The 19442-nt window shown below is 47.4% G+C and overlaps 1 protein-coding gene across 3 annotated transcripts in view; it reads left to right on the top strand.

The window, feature by feature from the left end:
* Positions 1-19442, top strand: part of NADK2 (NAD kinase 2, mitochondrial) — a 690519-nt gene that overhangs the window by 608890 nt on the left and 62187 nt on the right. For all 3 annotated transcript variants that reach the window (XM_085631046.1, XM_085631045.1, XM_085631044.1), the window contains one exon: positions 12313-12436. In XM_085631046.1, coding sequence (XP_085487172.1) covers positions 12313-12436 — 124 coding nt within the window. The remainder of the gene's footprint in view (positions 1-12312; positions 12437-19442) is intronic.

The raw sequence follows: 19442 nt of genomic DNA, 5'->3' as shown, positions 1-19442 counted from the left end.
ACCTGCGCTAAAGATGAGCCCTGTATCCAGTGCCAGAGCTGGATATATTGAAATCTGTCCTTCTCTGTTAGACGGAATTCTTGCTTGAATTGAGCAAAGGTTTTGAGGTCATCTCCCACAAATAAATCTTGTATCGTTCTACAACCGGTATCCGTCCAATTTGCAAAATAGGGTGGGCGATGCGGGGGGGGGGGGTAAACTGTGGGTTGCGAGCAATGGGAGTGTGCGGGGATGGAAAAGAGGTGAGGCCCCTGCGAACTGCCACTTTGTCCCAAATCCCGAGTACCGTTTTAGTAGGGATTGCCATCTAGGCGCTACAATGACACGCCTCCCGAGGCAGCCAAGCGTGATCCCAAAGTGGACTGGTGACCACCCGATCCATGTGGAACCACACCTTTTCGCTCTCCCACGCTCCCCACTCCAGAATAAAGCGGAGATGAGACGCCCAATAGTATTCTATCAGATTAGGGCAGGCTAGTACGCCCCTGTCCCGTGGGAGCATTAACATTTTACTAGAAAAAACGTGGTTTCTTGCCGCCCCATATGAATGCGGTCAGTTCACGTTGTACCCCCTGGATTTGGTGCTCTGGGATGGGCGTCGGTGAAGTTTGAAAAAGGTAGAGGATCTTTGGTAGTATGGACATTTTTACTGTGTTGAGGCGTCCTAACCAGGAGAGTGGCAGGGCTTTCCACGTGCGCAAGTCAGCAATGACTGATTTTTTTATATTCCTGCCAATTAGCTTGGGACCAGGTGACTAAGTCCGGCGTTAGATGGAGACCGAGATACCTTACAGACCTAGTCGCTCATTGATAGTGAACGAGAGTCTGCAGGGTCGTAATCTCCTCGGCCGGGATCGTAAGATTAAGGGCCCATGATTTCATGTGGTTGATTTTAAGCCCTGAGGCTTGCTCGTAGGTCTCGAGCAGCGTATGTACCACTGGAAGCGAGCGCAATGGATCGGATAAAGTGAGAAGTAAATCTTCTGCAAAGAGGGCAATCTTGTGTTCGATGCCCCCGAGAGAAATACCACGAATATCAGGGGACCGGCGTATCATATTGGCGAGGGGCGACACCACAAGGACAAACAATAGGGGCGACAGGGGGCAGCCCTGTCTGGTGCCCCTGTGGATGGAGATAGGCTGCGTAAGTGGACCGTTCACCCATACTGTGGCAAGCGGTGAGATATAAGGACCCATAATGTGCGCTGTCATCTGTGGACCCAGACCTACTTTCTGTAGAACTGCACGGAGAAATACCCAGTCCACCCTATCAAACGCTTTTTCAGCGTTGAGTGGGAGCAGGCAGGCCGGTATCCTCCAGTGCCTAACCTTCCCTTCAAGGTGTGCTACTCAGCGCACATTGTCCGCCCCCTGGCGTTGTTGGATAAACCCCACCTGGTTCAATGACATTGGGCAAGTGAAGACTGAGCCGTTTGGCAAGGATTTTTGTATAAAGTTTAAGACCCGTATTTAGCAGGGCAATGGGGCGGAAGGAGGAGCAGAGTGTGTGGTCTTTCCAAGGTTTTGGGATGAGGGCAATTTCTGCTATCGCCATGTCCGGAGAAGGCCCAACTGATTACATGAAGGAGTTAGAGGCGTAAGAAATATGGTTGCAGTTGCGGCAGGAAGGCGCGATAGAACGAGACTGGGAGACCGTCGGAGCCTGGTGTTTTACCTAATGGAAGGTCTTTTAGAGCACTGGTTATTTCTCCAAGAGTGATAGGCTCTTCCAGGAGCTTGGACTGATACTCGGAGGATCACAGACACATGCGTCCAGGGCGGTCGATATCAGATCCGGTGCGGGCGGATCACTAGAGTAGAGAGATGCATAATAGTAATGGAACGTTTGAAGCTTAGCCGATTCTGTGGTAGCCCATGATCAATCACCCAGCTTCTGTTTTGCAGTATGAGCTTTGGCCGCCCGCGTTCTCAAGCGACGCGCTAGGACAGTACCTACCCTGTCCCCACCGTCATAGTAGCGCTGCCAAAACGCAAGTAGAGCATGTGTGGTCTTGTTTGTTCTATGCACACGAAGCTGGCCTCTGAGGACAGCCAGACGCCTTTTGTGTGTCGCCAAAGGGCGCTCCTGATCCATTTTATCAAGCGTCTTATTTTCGCGCGCGAGTTTATTTTCGTATAACCAGGCTTCCCGTGCCCTAGCGATGGTTATGGATGTAAGGGCACCGCGTATCGTAGCTTTGAATGCATCCCAGAGGACCGGGAGAGAAGTCTCCGGGAGGTCATTGGTTTCGAAATATGATGAGATATTAGCCTGAAGCGCTTTCCTGTCCACTGGGTCTCTAAGCATATGTGACGGGAACCGAAATCTATTAGGCCGTACCGGGCGGGAGAAACGCTCGTGCAAAAGTAACTCCACATGTGCATGATCAGAGATCGATATACTGGAGTGAGACGCCGATAGGGTATCTTTGATCAGTAAGTGGGACACGAAGAGAAAGTCAATGCGAGAATAGGAGCGGTGCGCATGAGAGTAGTAAGCGTAGTCCCGAAGTCCAGGGGAGTGATAGCGCCAGGTGTCGACCAGTATTAAAGCAGTAAGGGATTTTTTCATTGCTGGGGACATAGGCCCCACCCCATGAAAGGCGCCCCCACAGCGATCTAATTCCGCATCCCATACCAAATTAAAGTCCCCTCCTACTATGAGATCCGAGTTTACTGGCTCTAGGTATTCTCTCAAGATCCTGCGCAAGAAGGCGTCTTGACCCTGGTTGGGGGCATATATGTTACAAAGAGTGAGTGTGCGATGCCCTCTCCTGACCTCCACCTTAAGAAGTCTACCCTCAGTGTCCCGAATCACTTTAGTATCTCCCTGAGGGATGCCCGCCCTACAAAGGATAGCTACACCCGCTGTCTTAGTGGCTGCTGAGGACCAGAACTGATGAGGGAAACGTGGGTGAGACATGCGTGTTACGTCAGTCTTGAGGAGGTGGGTCTCTTGCAAGAAAATTATATTGGGGTTTTGCAGCAGTAAGTACTGCCATATTTGGCGCCTTTTGTTGGGGGAGTTGAGTCCCTTCACATTAAGGGAGATAATCTTCCAACAGGGTACTGTAGTCAGTCACCTATCGTCGGGTGCAGTTGCCTCCTCATGACTCTCCCAAGCATCGATATATCCCCCCGCCGAGTGGATGCATAGGGAACGGAAATAGAGGGGAAAAGAGTGGGAACGGAGAAAGTAACTTAAATAATTTAGCCAACCAGGCCTATTCCAGTCAAGGGAGTAGACATGCACATCGGCACAAGCTGTCCTGGAGATGTCACTCTCCCAGGAATAGGAGTGGGGGACGGTCATCGCGCTAATAGTAAGTCAATATTACTGGGGATCAGCTCCATGCCGCCACTTCTGATATGCAGACAAGGCGCCTGGTAATGTGGCTTCTGGGGTGTAGGGAAGGGGGGTGAAACGGCTGCAGTCTGACAAATCAGAGCTTATCCCCAGTTGTCTAGCATGTCAACCAGTGCCAAGGCAAGTCATTTGATGGCAGACGCTTGTGATCCTGAGGGCGATGGGCCTCCCTCTAGAGATTTTATATGCTGTATGATGTCTTGCTTGTCTTGCGATGATCTGCTGCCGTCGGGTGAAGGATGCCTGGAGCGGCGTACCGTGGTCCACTGAGGTTTCAACGGGACTCTGGGGTTAGCAGGCTGGCACGAAGGGCTGGTCGGCGGGGTGTCCAGAATTTGGAGCAGTTGAGCTGCCTCTCTATAGGATCTCAGCACGCGGCGTTTGGACTCCCAATGAAAGATGAGGGCAAAGGGGTGGCCCCATTGATAGCGGATATGAAGTTCCCGGAGCTTGTCACTGATGGGTCGGAAGTCCATCCGGCGCCGCAGGGTCGTGGGAGCCAATTCCTGAAACAGTTGGATGGGCGTGCCTCTTCACAAAATCTCAGGCTGGTCTCTGGCCGCCTTGAGGATGGCTTCTTTTTCAACAAAAAAGTGGACCCGGGTCAAAATATCAGGGATGAGTCCAGGCCTACCAGGTGGTCCCGAGACCCTATGTGCACGATCCAGGGTTGATGGCGAGCTGTCATCTTCTCCTCTGATGTCGTGGAGCAGTTCAGCCACGAAGGGCATTATGTCCGCGCCTTCCGCCCTGATTGGAACACCTCGTATGCATATGTTCCGGCGCCCCCGATTTTCCAAGTCCTCTTGTTTGATCTGAAGCTCAATATGCTGTTCTTCCAATGTGGCGAGCCGCTGCCATAAATGCTCCTGGTCTTCCATGCGAGCGTCTAGGGTCTTTTCTAGGTCGTCCACCCAGTTCCCCCACATCCTTCCAGAGCTCCTTTACATATGCTTGCACTTCCGTGCGTAGAGACCTTATCTCTCAGGGGTGAGGCACTTTATTCCAGAAAACCTATAAAGGCCGTTAGCCGTGAGGGCAGGGCGCGATGGCTTAAGTTCCCTGGCACCGGATTAAGGGCAATACAAATCTTCAGCCCTCCGAGCAACTCAGGCCCTCCGGGCAACCAACTGGCTCAACAATCCCCCCGGGGGTGTCCGCCGGTGCGACTGACCCTCTGCGCCCGGCTCCACCTGTTAGCCCAGACTTGTTTCTCGAGGGGGTCGCAGAGAGGGCAAGCCAATGCAGAAGGGGCCACAATCCCGCTCGCAAGCGGCCAGAAGTACAGCGTTGAGGTACCCAGGGGCGCAACAGTCCGGGTCATGCGACAACGCAGGTAGGGCAGGGCAGCAGAGCAGGGGGGCGCCACCGCCGGGGAGTGTAGTATGCCCCAGGAGGATCACAGGCAGGCGGGGTTGCAGGAGGCGCAAGGCTCAAAGAGGACCCACCCAATGGTGGCTTTAATGCCCCCCCCCCCCCGCCCGCATACCTAGCTATGCTTCAGATAGTCTCCGCCGGTGACTGGTCAGCACAGGTCGAGCGGAGCCTGTAAGTCGTTCCTGCAGGGAGTAGGCGGCCTCAGTCTCTCTCCTCAGTGTCAGCACTTGTCTGCGTCTGCAGGTCCACAGGTCTAGGCTCACTCTAGGCATCCCCCATTCAGCCGCGGCACTGGCAGTAGACTCATTTCGTGAAAGCCGCCTGTGGGGCCTCTGAAGCAGACCCCAGGAGGCCCAGTAGCAACCAAGATGGCGGGCGCCCCACAATCAGCGGTGCAGAAGACGACCCAGCGCCGCTGGCCAGCTGAGTGCAGGAGTTTCTAACCACCAGTCACCCCTCAAGGCTCCAGGGGACCTAAGGCGTCCAGGACACCTCTAATATAATCACAGGGTAGAGGCGCCTCACACGCTGTCCCGGAGAGGCCACATTCCAGAGTCTGAGCAAGGAAGGCTGCCGCCGGGCTTAGGAAATTCCGAGGAGAGTACCAGCGCCCCAGCCAGAAGACAATTCACTAGGGCCCCAGCACCCCACTGCGCACCTCTCGCTGTCCCTGGAAACGTCCGCAGGAGTGTTCCCAGGGCCGGTAAGTCACAGGGGGATCTCGTCAAAGCAGGGCAGATGGACGCCAGGGACTACACAATGCCAGGGTGGGAAGGTGGCAAAGGGCAGCCAAGGGCGGGTAGGCCTAGTCCGATAACATAAGGTCCCTGGCGGACCCTTTCCTGCCTGCAGTGCAGCTCCGCCAACTAGGGGCACGCAGAAGGCCCGGGTGTCTCGCTGGATGCAGAGCGCCTCAGCTGGGGGGGCACCCAACGCAAGTCAAACCCAGCAAGGACCCGGCGTACATGGGCCCAAAACGTCAGCAGAGCAAGCGACCCCCGGATCGGGCACTCCCCAGTCGTCGGGGCCAGTGCTCCCCAGCCCTCAGTCTTACTAGTGGCTTGGTCCCACTGATGGTGGCAGTCTCCAGTCTAGGCCCCCGCTCCGAGGTGATGGTTGCTCAGGGACGCTCCAGAGCGGGTGGTAAAAATGGTGGGTGCTCTCCCGCCGAGCGTCACGGGCAATCTCTCCCCGGGGCGCCGCCAGGAACATCAGAGAGGGGACAGCACAAGCCTGGCTCGGCACCCTCGCACCACCTCCAGAGGCTCTGGGGCTGCACCTCCGATGCTCGCTGTTCTTCTATCGTGGGTTTTCAGGATTCGACCACTCGAGAGCGCGCAGAACCCAGCGCTACAAAATGGCGGGCGTGCTCTCCAAGGCCGGAGCCCTCACCCTCCGCTGCTGCACACGCCGCTGTCCGCTGGTCAAGGAAGTCGCCAGGCCACCAGGAATCGGCCTGAGTCTGTTCTGCAAGCAGTCGTCCCCAGGTAGGGCCCCACTGGCGTTAATTGCAGGCTTTAAACGCTAATTTCACCAGCTCCAAAAGCGTGCGTCTCACTCCATCTGTAGCGATACCATACCCCCTATATAAATCTTTTTATTAACAGAAGCTCGAGAAACTGCATCATAAAGAGAAAATATCATGAACATTAGTTGTCAGCTACAGAAAATCATGGCCAACGCATTCTTGGGTGGAGCCGGCCCCCTTATTGCCCCTCATGGTGTTATTGATCCGCCTCCCACAGCCCTCTGTACCTTCTCCATGGCATCCACACCCTTTCCAATTTCTTGATACATCCCCTGCTCTTATACACGGTTTCCTCTGCCCTCTGGCACTAATCGAGGTCGTGCTTCCATTCCTCAATCAGAGGGGGCGCCGGCACCCCCCAGTTTCTAGCAATATTACGCTTCGCCACCTCCGCCGATAACGCCAGCCATATGCTCACATATCTAGACCAGTCAGCCTCTCCTCTAATCATTAAAAGAAGCCATTTAGGGTTAGCGGTACAGGCTCACCCACCACCTCTGACATAACATCCGTAATTCTCTGCCAAAACATGGATATCTCAGGACAGTCCCACATTTTGTGCATAAAGGTACCCTCCTACCCGCACCCCTAACGCACTGTGCTGATTTGATACGGCCCTAGGCAAACAGGTGAGTGCGAAGATAGTAGACCCGGTGCAGAACCTTGAGCTGTACCAATCTGACTCTGACTCGCATAGCCACTTCCCGTGGGCTCTGGAGTGCCTCCTGACAGTCCTCGTCATCCAGAACCCCGCGGTCTCGAGCCCAAGCCGCTCTAAGAGATACCAAGGCATCCGGAAGGTTGTTGATCAGTTTGGGGTATATCATAGAGGTAGGTTTCCCCTGTATGGGGTCCAGCAGTAGCCGGTCTTCAAGCGGGGAATATTCTGGAATGAAGACCCCCTGTTGGATGTAAGTGCGCAGAGCTGCAGATGCGTGTATCGCTGCGAGTCGTGCATATCGTACTCTTTCTGCAGGTAAACAAATGTGCGAGGAGTGTCCCCCTCCATACGTCCCCCAGATATTCAATACCAATCATGCGCCAGCCCTTAAGGCCCAACAGCGTAGCCACTTCCCTAAGAGGATCGCCCACCCAAAGCGGGGTTCTGCTGGTCAGCCGCCCAGGAGTTAATTGGAGTCTTTCCAAAATTGAACCACCACCTCAGTATGCTCAGGCCAGTCAGGGCGCATCCGTTGGGAGTATAGAAAGGATTCACAGTTGCCCTGCGACATAGACGCCCTATCCACTGTGTATGCCGGCTCCTCCATTCCTGCATAGACCCAATCATTAATCACCTGCAGTTGGGATGCCCAATAGTACAGCCTGACATCTGGTACTGCGATTCCCCCCATGGAAGATTCCCCAATGTAACTTGTGTATGGCAATTCTTGGCGCCCCCTCTGTCCACAGCAGAGACCGCACCTCCTGTGCTATGCCTTGAAAATCATCTGTGGTATCTGAAAGGGAGTGTTTTGCATATGAAAAGAAGCTGCGGCAGCATCCAACATCTTATAAAGGGCCGCCCGTCCCATATGCGAGAGCGGAAGCGTGCGCCAGTGACCAACATCGGCAGTTAGACGACTCATTTGGGGCCCCAGGTTCCTCGCCAAGAATTCTCTGGTGATGTATATCCCCAGGTATGTAAAGCCATCCACCACCACCGGGGCCACACAACTCTGTGGAACGGGGGGGGCGGGATCCCGAAAGGGGAAAGATCACAGACTTTGACCAATTGATATTATATCCCGAATAGCTACCAAACAACTCGAAAATGTGGAGGACCTGCGCTATAGAGTAACACGGTTGTGCCAGGTACAGTACAATGTCCGTGTTCAAGGAGATAAGCTCCTCCCAGTCCCCTGGCGCCTGCAGCCCCCAAATCTCAGGTTCTCTCCTGACCCAGTGTGCCAGTAGCTCCAACGCCATAGCAAATAGGAACGGGGAAAGAGGGCACCCCTGCCGCGTGCCCCTGCGAAGCAGAAAGGATCGGAACAGGGTACCATTCACCCTCATTCGCGCCGTCGGGCCCTCATTTAGGAGTCTGACCCAACTACAAAAGGAGGGGCCAAAGCCCAGGCTCTTGAATAGGTACGGCCATTCGATACTGTTGAAGGCCATCGAGGCGTCCAATGACATCAATGCCGTCTGCTGAGATGCGACACCCTCGGTCATGTGCAGAACCCCATAAAGCCTTCGCAGGTTGAGCCTAGTACTTCTACCGGGCATAAACCCGGATTGGCCTACATGTACCAGATCTTTAATTACCGGTAGCACCCTGTCTGCCAACACCTTTGCCAGGACCTTGACCTCCACGTTAATGAGGGAAATAGGCCTATAGGAGCCGTACTGACCTGCCGGCTTACTCTCCTTGAGAATCACTACGATCGTGTTTGCCATTTGATCTGCCAGGAGGTGACCCACCTGGACAACTCTGGACAAGATCTTCCCCGCATTGGATCTTTTTGCCATACAAGACAATCGAAAATGCCAGTTTTACGCAATTTGGCACCCACAAACGGGGTCGTTGGGAATGGTCTTTCGATAAGCTGGTCAGGGATCTTTGCGTGCACTTCCCCCCCTCATACCCTTCATTCCAAGACTTCTCAGCAAAATGAAGACGGAACCACGCCGAATAATATTGATTGCTGCAAGGTGACCCAAACAACACTGGTTCACAGAGCTGTTACTCCTATCAGACAGAACCACAACCAGGCATTTCATCCGGGCCCCTGAACACAATAAGTTTGCAAACATGAACATCCTTCGAGACTGTAAATACATTCTTGCAAAAGTCAGGGCTGGTACCACTAATAAACTGTATAAACTGCAATGGAAGCTTTTCTGTTTATGGTCCCTGAAATCTAATATTCACCCTACCTCTGCAACGTCAGAACAAGTTTTCCCATAGCTCTTTTCTTTAGCGCTCAGTCCATGCTTTCATTAAGGTGCAGTTAGCAGCAATCTCAAGCTATAGAAGATCCACTGGTTCACCATCCTTGTTGTCTAATAGGGTGATTAAACAGTTTCTTAAAGGCCTTTACAGAATCTTACCTCCAATTAATGCACCTCCTCTATTTGGCAGATCAACACAGTGCTTGCACACAGTTGAAGGCTCCATTCAAACTTATCCACAAAGCATATATAAAGTTTTTAATATGGAAAATTGCACTACTGTTAGCCCATGCATCAGCAAGGAGGGTTAGCGAAATACAAGCCTTCACAATCAAAGAGCCTTTTCTACAGTTGAAGGAAAATAGTGTGGGTCTCAGAACCAATCCCAGATTTGTGAACCTATTGTCCTGTGGGATTCTTTCTGAATCCACAAACAGCATCTGAACGATCATTGCATACATTAGACGTTAAAAGATGCGTGAAATTCTATCTGCATTGTGTGAAATTCTATCTGCATTGCACTAAACACTTCAGGAAGACAGACCAACTGCTAGTACCACATGGGACTCACTGTAAGGTTTTACCAGTTTCCAAACCAAGCATATCTTGGTGTATTTCAGTGGCTCTCCAGCTCTGTCAGTGCACAGCTGGAAGACCACTGACAGACCAAGTTAAAGCGAACTCTACCTGGGCAATTTCTACTATGACCGCTTTGTTCGCTGGTGTGCCTCTCGAAGGAATGTCGAGTGGCAACATGGAAGAACAGGCATACGCTCAAGCAGCATTGCTGCCTGCAATTGTCAAATGTGGCTGTAGGACCAGCAGTGTCACGCCATTTGTTCCAATAAGACGAGCCTTTTTTGATTCTATTATCCTACCTCCGCTATTGTGCCCTTATTATGATTGTACAAATAATCTAACTGCTAGCAATTCTGATTCAAGCATGTGAATCTAAGAACGATCCAACACCGGAGAAGTAAATAAGTTACGTACCTGTAACTGTAGTACTCCAGTATTAGTTTTGTTCATATTTTCACATGCACCCCACTCTTCCTCCCCTGTAGAGGCTCCCCTTATTGTTATGGGATTACCTTTCCCACTAGTGCTTGAAAATCTGAGAGAATGAAGCCGCTGTGGGGGAGTGCTCTAGAGGGTGCTGTCACCTGAATGGCTGAAGTTTGGTTCTTTAAGTTATATGGATAAATTATTGAATGAAATGTTTTATAGCAATTATGGGCTGTGTGTAGTAAACTTAACTATTATACCATGGGACTCCCAAAACGGTGAATGATTCAAGCATGTGAATCTATGAAAGATACGAATACTAGAGAACTGCAGTTACTTGTAAGTAACTTATTTTCTTATCTAGAAGTAGAGATTGCTTGGTGTCTCATTTTGTTAGTTTTCCCCATAATCTTCTTCCATCGATGGGGACGAAGGCTTTTGTAAAATCAATTAAGGCGACCCAACTCTGTCAGTCAATGATCAGCTAACATTGCCAAAGTTAGCAAGTTGTCCTCTATGCTTCCACTTTTATGGAAGCTGTTTGACTAAATGGGACAAGGTTTTTCGCTAACATCTGCTGTTACACCTCTTTGTTTAGTAGTTTCGCCAAGCACTTTCCCTCAATTGCCAGTAGGCGATAGTTTTCACGGTCTATTAGATGCCCCTTTTTTATGGATGGGTAGCAGGTGGGATTCGTTCCAGCTTTCCAATATTGTATTTGCAGCAATACATTTTTTGTATAGAGGAAGTAGAATTTTGGCCATAAGGCTTGGCCTGATTTAAACATGGTGATTGAAGGCCATTCGGACACGGTGTGCCATTTCTGCGGACTGACATAAGAGTGCTTACTACTCCAGTTAGCGTTGGAGATTGCTCCAAGTCTTCTGAGGAATTTGGTTCAATGGCAGAAAATCTTGCTTTTTTTTATTGCTCACAAGTAAGTTCTTTATCTGTAGTGACCAACTTGCAGAAGGGAAGTTATTGATGTCTCTGACCTTATTTTTTGTTCAATTGTCTTGATTTAGACACCTCATGTAATTTCATCCTCTTTCTTCTACTGGTTAGTTAATGTTCCCAGATTTTTTTCCCTTTTTTTTTTTTTTGTTGTTGTTTTTTCTTCAGCGTCTGCATATTTCTCATTGTTTTGTTTAACTTATTCTTAAGAGCCCTAATTTCTTTGATTGGTGCAGGGGTTTATTACAACTGACTTTCGGGGTAGGGGGAGAGGGGGGGAGGCTGGGCTACTTATTTCTGTTAGAAGAAGTTGTGTAAGTTTGAAATAATTGTGGAGAGATTATAGTACTATTTTCTTCAGTTGTACCAGCATCCAACAGTGAGATCCGTACATTGTCCAGATTGGATTGATTATCCTCTTAATTGGTTCTATTTCATCTTGAGTTCCTATCATACTCAGTTTACTGTTTTTGATCTCAATATAGATAAGATTATTTCTTTGAGGGAAATGATTGCTCTCTATTTTTGGAATATTCAAGAAGTCAGTGCACTGTTGAGACTAGGACATAGTCTAATGTCGCTTACCACTGTGGTGAAAGAGGAGTTTAGGCAGCAGGCTGATCAGCATAAAGTGACATCACAGACCACTCTAACTACTCACTTGCCTCTTATGTCACTCAGCACCCCTTTTGCAACACATCGCTAGTATTCACAGTTAAGCATCTATAATACTATACTTTTTTTTATATAAAATACATGCCTGTTTTTGTTAGGTAAAATTTTAGATTATCTATTAATCATAAGTGAACAAAACTCTCAATATAAAAAGGACATATTTTAAATTGCCCAAATGTTTTTTACCCATGTTTATCATTCCAATGGTTATTCCATGTAGGACGCATGCATGACATAGAGGAGGGGAATAAAAAGCAGCAAAACCCATACTATCCAAACACAAGTACATATCCAGTTTATGATAAGTGAAGATTTGGGTAGCCTGCTTACAACACAAACAATGTTCCCTATATCCAAGTGTATTAACCATTGCAAAAAAATTCTCAAAATGAACAAAAACACTATTAGTACCTGATAACGTTGTCCAGCAGCATTTCCACATGTATTATATTGTTTTTTATTGCTTTAAACATGATGATGATGATCTTCAGTTAACTAGTTTGCTTTTCTTTAGTCACAGATGAATACAATAACTCACTTATCTATGATCCGGAAGAGCCAAAGATGCTTTTCAGTATTCGAGAACCTATTGCAAATCGTGTTTTTTCTAGTAGCTGTCAGCGTGGTTTCTCTTCTAAGTAAGTATATTCTCCTTTATTTTCATATGCTGCGTAAGATTTGGAATGTAAACTAAGAGTAAAGTTAATTATGTTTTAGAATTGTATTCCAGGCCTCACACCCATTGTTCACTACTTTGTACCTCTTCTGGGTTTGCCAAAACCAGTGCAATACATGCTATATATTACTATGCATGTGCTGTTGCAGCTCACATGCTGTACTCACTCCTGCATTTAGTGATTTTACCAGCTGTTTTACTTTGCATGCGGTTTCAAGGTGAGTCATGATACCTCCACCAAGGTCAACAGTGCACCAGAGCATTGACTCCCTCACAGATTGTTTTCCACTATAGTATTCGGATGTGTCTATAGTGCTTAGTACAAGCAACACCTCAAGCGATATTGCTACACCAGAGGACCGGGGAGCTGAAGACTTGGGCTAAAGCCTCAGTACATAACCAGCACTGATTGATCAAGCATTGAAGATCTTGGGACCAGGTCATATGACAATGACTCATTTGGTAGGAGGTTTCGCAAAACACCCCTTGTTGCCATGCTTTCTATTATCGGACTAACACAGTCTCTAACCTCTGTCCACCCGAGAGACCACAATAATTAAGCATTCAACAGAAATAACCTTTAGACACTGAATAGACGGAAGGTAGCCACAGTACAGCATCATGTAGCACAAAGACTCTACCAAATATCTAACGGGAATGGTTGCCGAAGATGTTGAATGATTTGAGTCTAACAATTTGGGGAGCTCACTACTCAAGACAGCACAATGCCCTAAGTGTCACCCTGTTGATGCCAATTTTATGCTTGGCATGGGACTGCCCAGGGGTAGCTGCCTGTTGGGTGGAAATATTTGAAATATTGGGATAGACGATCTGTCAGCCACTAAATTCCTCCCTGATGCTGGCATTAATGTTTTTTTGAGATCCAAGCCAAAGTAAGGAGGCATACAGATCTTGTGTTACTTATGGCGAAAAGAAGAGCGTTTCTGTGCATTGGGGCAGAGGCACCCTCCCAGTACGAAAAAGTGGATCAAGTATTTGCTTTAATGAAATGATACAATAGATGTATTAACTACTCTCCTTCCCTGATGTACCAAATTAAGAACATATGCTGCTGTATGACTGTCTTGATAGGCAGAATGTCATCCATTAACTGTATTCTTGTCTATCTGTTTTAGGGTTGTTATTGTACTGAGAGTGGCATACTAAATATTTGCCGTTCCCATATGTACATAGTAGACAACATGGTGTGATGCTGACTACTTGTTAATAACTTTTGTCACAAATACCATGTTGCCTTAATAACTTGCTGTTACTTTTCTTGATGTGTAATTGAAAAAATTATAAATAAAAAACAATTTGGGGAGCCCCATTCGGTAGCCTCGAACTGTATCAGAAGCAGAGCCCAGTAAAACTCTCCAGCAGACTCTCATGCTGGCTCTTCAGGTCCTGCAATATTTGTTTTATTTTTTGTTATTTTTATAGAAAAATTGGCAGAAAACCAGACACAATAATCAATGCTTCAATCGGCACTTGTTCATACTTTAAATGTCTTACATACATCAGTACAGACGTCTATTGTGTATACAGTATTATGTGTTTTACCCCCCCCCCCCCATCGCTCTTATATAGTATAACATGTATATATTGAAAACCTTACTTTACCCTGCCCCTATTTTTCCCTGATTGGAGAGTTGTCATCGACAGGAAGGCAGATCATCCCTCTACTTTTGTTCCAGCTCCCCCAGATATTTGACCATTTTTGTGGGCAACCTCTTCCTTTATAGACCACCCATTCAGCTTGCATGCCCCTCTCCATACCGATATACAAGTCCCGTATCCACTCTCCATTTTCTTGCGATGTTGCGCTTTGCTACCATAAAACCTAGTGTAACCCAGGTTCTTTCTCCTGCCGTTAGGTCTGTCTTCTCCCAAATGTTTGAGGCACCATTGGGGCGAGGCCGCTACCTCCCTTCCGCACAGTGTCAGCATATATGTAATAATTTTATGCCAGTATTTCTGTATTATTGGGCAGTGCCACCATTGATGTAGAAACATACCCACCTGACCACAGTTCCTGGGGCACTGTGGAGAGTCCGCTCTGACCATTTTAACTAGTGTATTACTTGTGCAACATCTTTAATTGTATCAATCTAAATTGAGTGGTATTGCCACCTCCCAGGGGAATGCAAGTCCTTCTTGCCACTCCTCCTTATGCCGCTCAGGTCATCCACCCACCCGGCTCTTATTTCCCTCAGAGTGTCAGGAGAATTGTTCAATATTTTCCTATTTGTCACTGATATTGCCTTTTCCTTCAAATAATCATCTAAAAGCCTATCTTCTAAAGGAGATTAGGCCGGAATCTCCGCCCCACCAGGAATGACACTTTGGAGTGCGTGTTGTATCTGAAGATAGCGGAATGATTCCACCGGGTCAAGTTTGTAGTTTCTTTGGAGGTCTAAAAAAGGTACAATCTTCCCTCCACCCATAAATCTCCCACCCTGGCGAGACCGATGTGGTCCCATTTGTCAAAACCCGGTTGCGTTGCCAGCAACCCCAGACGTACCGACTCCCAGAGTGAAGTCGCCAGAGTGATCTTGTCTTTCCACCTTAATGCTGCAGATGCAGTGTGCCATATTGTAATCGTTGTCGACGATTTTGTGTATCTTGCCGCCCTTTGCTTGCCGCCATATATGGCTCTTTGGTAGATCCCTGGCCCCATATTACATTCATCCTTTCTATATGCTGGTTCAGTTTGTGGTAAATGGACCTATTGATTTATCACTGTGAGCTGTGCTGCCCAATAATAATTATGTATTGCTGGGAGGGCAACTCCTCCATCATACCAGCTCTTTGTCAGCTTGGTTAGTTCTATTCACGGGGTTCCACTATCCTAGAGAAGTGTTTGCACCTCCGATTCTGTAGCCCGAAAATACTTTGGAGGCACTGGATATGGCGTATTTTGTAAAATATAAAAAAAAAACAGGAAAGTGCCATTATTTTATACAGGGAAGCTTTCCCCAATAACGACAGGGGAAGTGTCTTCCAGTGTTGCACGTCTTCCTGTAGGCAACGCAAAGGGGGAGCCAAATTACGTTCGTAAAAGACCCCCGGATCTGTGGCAACGTAGATTCCCAAGTAACGGAACCCGTCAGTAACTCCGCGCCATGCAAACTCTGGGAAGATTAATACACGGACCCCAGAGGACATACAGTAGCGAATTGTCCCAATTTATAGTGTATCCCGAGTCTTTTTGATACGGGTTAAATATATGCAGCACCCTGTGTATCGAAGAGTATGAGCTAGCCAACTAAAGCAGTATATCATTTGCATATAGGGAGATTCTATCTTCCTAATCCTCAGTCCATTTAAGTCCTCTAATAAGCGGATCACCCCATATCCATATTGCCAGTTTTTCCAACACTAGTGCAAAAATTAATGGGAAAAGTGGGCATGCCTGCCTTGTCCCTCTCTGCAATTTGAAAAACGATGTCCTTCCCCCCCATTTACCGTAACCTGTGCTAGTGGTTCCGAATATAGAAGCCAGACCATGCTAAGAAGTTTTCCCCAAATCTCTCGAGGATCACGAACAGGAAGGGCCATTCTATCATATCCAACGCCATTTGGGCGTCCAATGACATTACCACTGCCTCTTCCTTAATGCTATTTGCCCTTCCCAATACTCCATGAAGGCGTCGTAAGTTAAGAGCAGTATTTCTACCTGGCATCAAACCCGATTGGTCGGGGTGAATTAACTTATGTAACAGAGGAGCCAGGCGAGTTGCAAGGATTTTAGCAAGGATCTTGACTTCTGTGTTCAGTAGCGATATAGGTCTGTATGATGCACAATATTCAGGTGGCTTGCCACTTTTGTGTATCACGACCATATCAGCCAACCTTTGATTTTCAGGTAGCGTCCCAAGCGTGACGCTCTCTTGATACATTTATATTCATTATGGGGCAATCTTGGGTGCGGTTATTTTGTATAATTCTATCGGTAGGCCATTTGGACCCATTGCTTTACCGGCCTTCAGTGCTTTAATTGCTTGTACTACTTCGTTTTCGTTTCGGTCCGACTCTAGACTATCCCTATCTGTCTCCCCCAGGGAGGGGACAATCAAGAGTGGCCAGTAGCTCTCTGGCTTCAGTCTTGTTGGTTTGATTCGATGGTGTATAGAATTGCCTATAGTACATTGTAAGTGCCTCTGCTATTTCTTGTCTGTTTCCAAGTGGATTTCCCTTATTGTGGTAAATTTTAATTACCTAGACTTAATTTATGCGGTAAAATTCAAGAAGAATAACTCAGTAAAAATAAGAGGCAGAATCCGTGGTATTCGAGGGTATAATAGGGAATTTATTCCTTACAAAGGAATGATGGTTCGAACCAGGCAATCGAGTTCCGTCACCACGAAGGTTCAGGAAGGGATCAGCAATACATTATTGACAAGTTATAATATATATAGGGAATGCATTACAGTAAAGACAGATGCAGGAGGCGTTACAGCTGATAAGAATACACATACGTAATGAAAAAGGCGTTACAATAGGCGTGCATAGAGGCGTATACTAGAAACGTCATTATGATGATGACACAAGTGGGTGGATCCATAAGAGAATCCTGCAAAGTCCGCAAAAATACATGGCAGAGATGCGCGCGCAGCCGCATGACGTGTGATTGACGTGTAACTAGAGGGTGAAGGGAACTTGACATTTAGCCCTACATGAGGAGACAGAAGTCTGGGGTGTCAGGACAACCTAGTCCCAAATCATATCTAATATCTTGTGTTTAAGGAACTATACTATCTGGAAGGAAAGGTCCTTTCGGACAGAGTCTATTCTATACTGACTGTTAGTGCGTGTACAAGCGTCTAAGTGTCTACATGAGGTGCTAGGGGGCATGGGCCTACCATGGTAACGAAAGTCATGAATTACTTGCACGGAGACAGTAAGGCCGGGCCCTTTGCTCTGCAGCTGGAGGGATGTTTACCTAAGCTACTTAGACAGGAATGCATTTCTTGAGGAGCGGAGCAGATAACTTGAAGGCTGAATACAGTTTTGGCAGACAACAGGCCGGGCTAGGCACCGTTAGCCGCGCAGGAAGTAAGACAAAGTTCATGGATACAGATGCAGGTCCAGGCTGGAGCATTCAGATGCAGAAGCAGGAAAAAGCTCGATGGCAGAATTCAGGGCCTACCTTGCCAGAGCTGGAGAACGTGAAAAGTATACCATATAAAGACGGTGGCAAGGCATACTTAGGAACGGAATATCTGACCCATTTATGGCAGATCTGAAAGAGGACATATTAACGTTGGACACAATTGTATTTGCGTCTTCATAACTTGAAGTGGAGGGAACATACATGTACTTGTAGCATGTACATGGAGCCGTTGGGGTCTAGATAGGGGACACAATTGATCATAAAAATTCATATTTCTTCATTCCCTCCTTGTCCCCTACGAACCCTCATGAAATATCGATCTTCAGGAATCCATCAATCTGTTCATGTAACATCATTTGTTCTTCTTTCTTCTTCCGTGATTTTGAATGAAAACTTGAACGTGGAATACACGATGTGGCACACATTGTAGACACAGGCAACAACTGAATACTATGAGAAAGCCAATACCTAGGAAGGATAGGACTTTCCATCCCCAGGCTGACAATATGCTCCAGAACCAACCGGACCATGTCCAGGTGCCTGGATTCTGATGTATCTGGTTTGCAATCTTGTGAAGACGAGTTATGGCTTTATATACGGATGGCGCGTTTTCTGGGATGAAAACACAGCAACTTGATCCGATGACTCTACAGGCTCCGCCCCTATCGGCTAGGATGACGTCAAGGACAAGACGATTTTGAAGAACAACAATCCGCATCGCAGACTGCTCCTCTGTTAAGTTGCCTAGGGCAGAGGTAGTTTCATTCACTACTGCTTCAAGGGTTCTGGTTAATCTACGTATCAGTTTACTGTTTGAGACAACACCTATGTAAGGAAAGAGACCTTTATTGAAGTCTGTATATTGTTCCCATGCTGTTTCGGTGTAGTCAACAATCGGGATATCTCTCTGGGGTCTATGGTGTACTAGATTGGTATTTCTATGATAATCAGGAGGGGCTAGGAAAACAGGTGGCAGAAGGAATGCAATGTAACAGGTACCATCCCAATCTAGAGGTAGGCGTATATATGCGGTATGACCACATATGAAGTAGGAGTGACGGGAAGCTCTAAATGTAGACTTGCCTTTATCACTGAATTCGATCACAGTAGTACATTTACTATGACCCAGGTGTACTGAACCATTCTTTCTTACACAGAATTCACCTTTGACTGGTATTACTGACATAGCAGGCAAGACTAGTGTAGCTTCAGATTCAACATTCAGAATCATGAGGTTAAGTGTAAAATTACCTAATCCATATACTTCATTTTCTAGATCAGTTCCTGTTCTTTTGGGAAGTCCCTCCTTGTTAGGATAACAAGCTTTAAGCAAAACTAAGTTCAGGTTTCCCCATACCCAGTTGCTCTGGTAAACTACAGTGTTTGAATCTAAAGAGTTAATCAAACTAAACCATGCTCCACAGGAACCATTGTGTGTGAACGGGTACGGAAAGAGAGGCAGAACTCCTTTGTACTTCTGATAGGGAGGGAGTCGGCCACATATCCAACAATTGGTAGCATTGCTGGTCTGATGGGAATGATGTAACATACTAATGAATGTGTTGTTGCGCAGCACAAATCTATAGGACAACTCATGTGGAGGTAGTTCACTAAAAGAATGTTCGGCAGTAACATTGTGAGCACGCTTGAAAATAGGATAGTACATGTGCAACAGTATACTTGCAGCAATAATAAAAAGACTTAGAAAAAACATAATCAACAATGTCACTATACAGTGACTATGAAGTGATTTACAATATGCATGTTTCTTGAGCTGTTTCTGTCTATTTCTCTCTCTAATTCGGTCTAGAGGATACATGTCAAAGACTTAATTCAACCGATTCACCTTGGA

Source organism: Triturus cristatus, chromosome 2_1 (assembly GCF_964204655.1).
Source record: "Triturus cristatus chromosome 2_1, aTriCri1.1, whole genome shotgun sequence".
NCBI classification, from domain to species: domain Eukaryota; kingdom Metazoa; phylum Chordata; class Amphibia; order Caudata; family Salamandridae; genus Triturus; species Triturus cristatus.
Note: the sequence above shows the minus strand (reverse complement) of the source record. Positions and strands in the feature narration are given on the sequence as shown.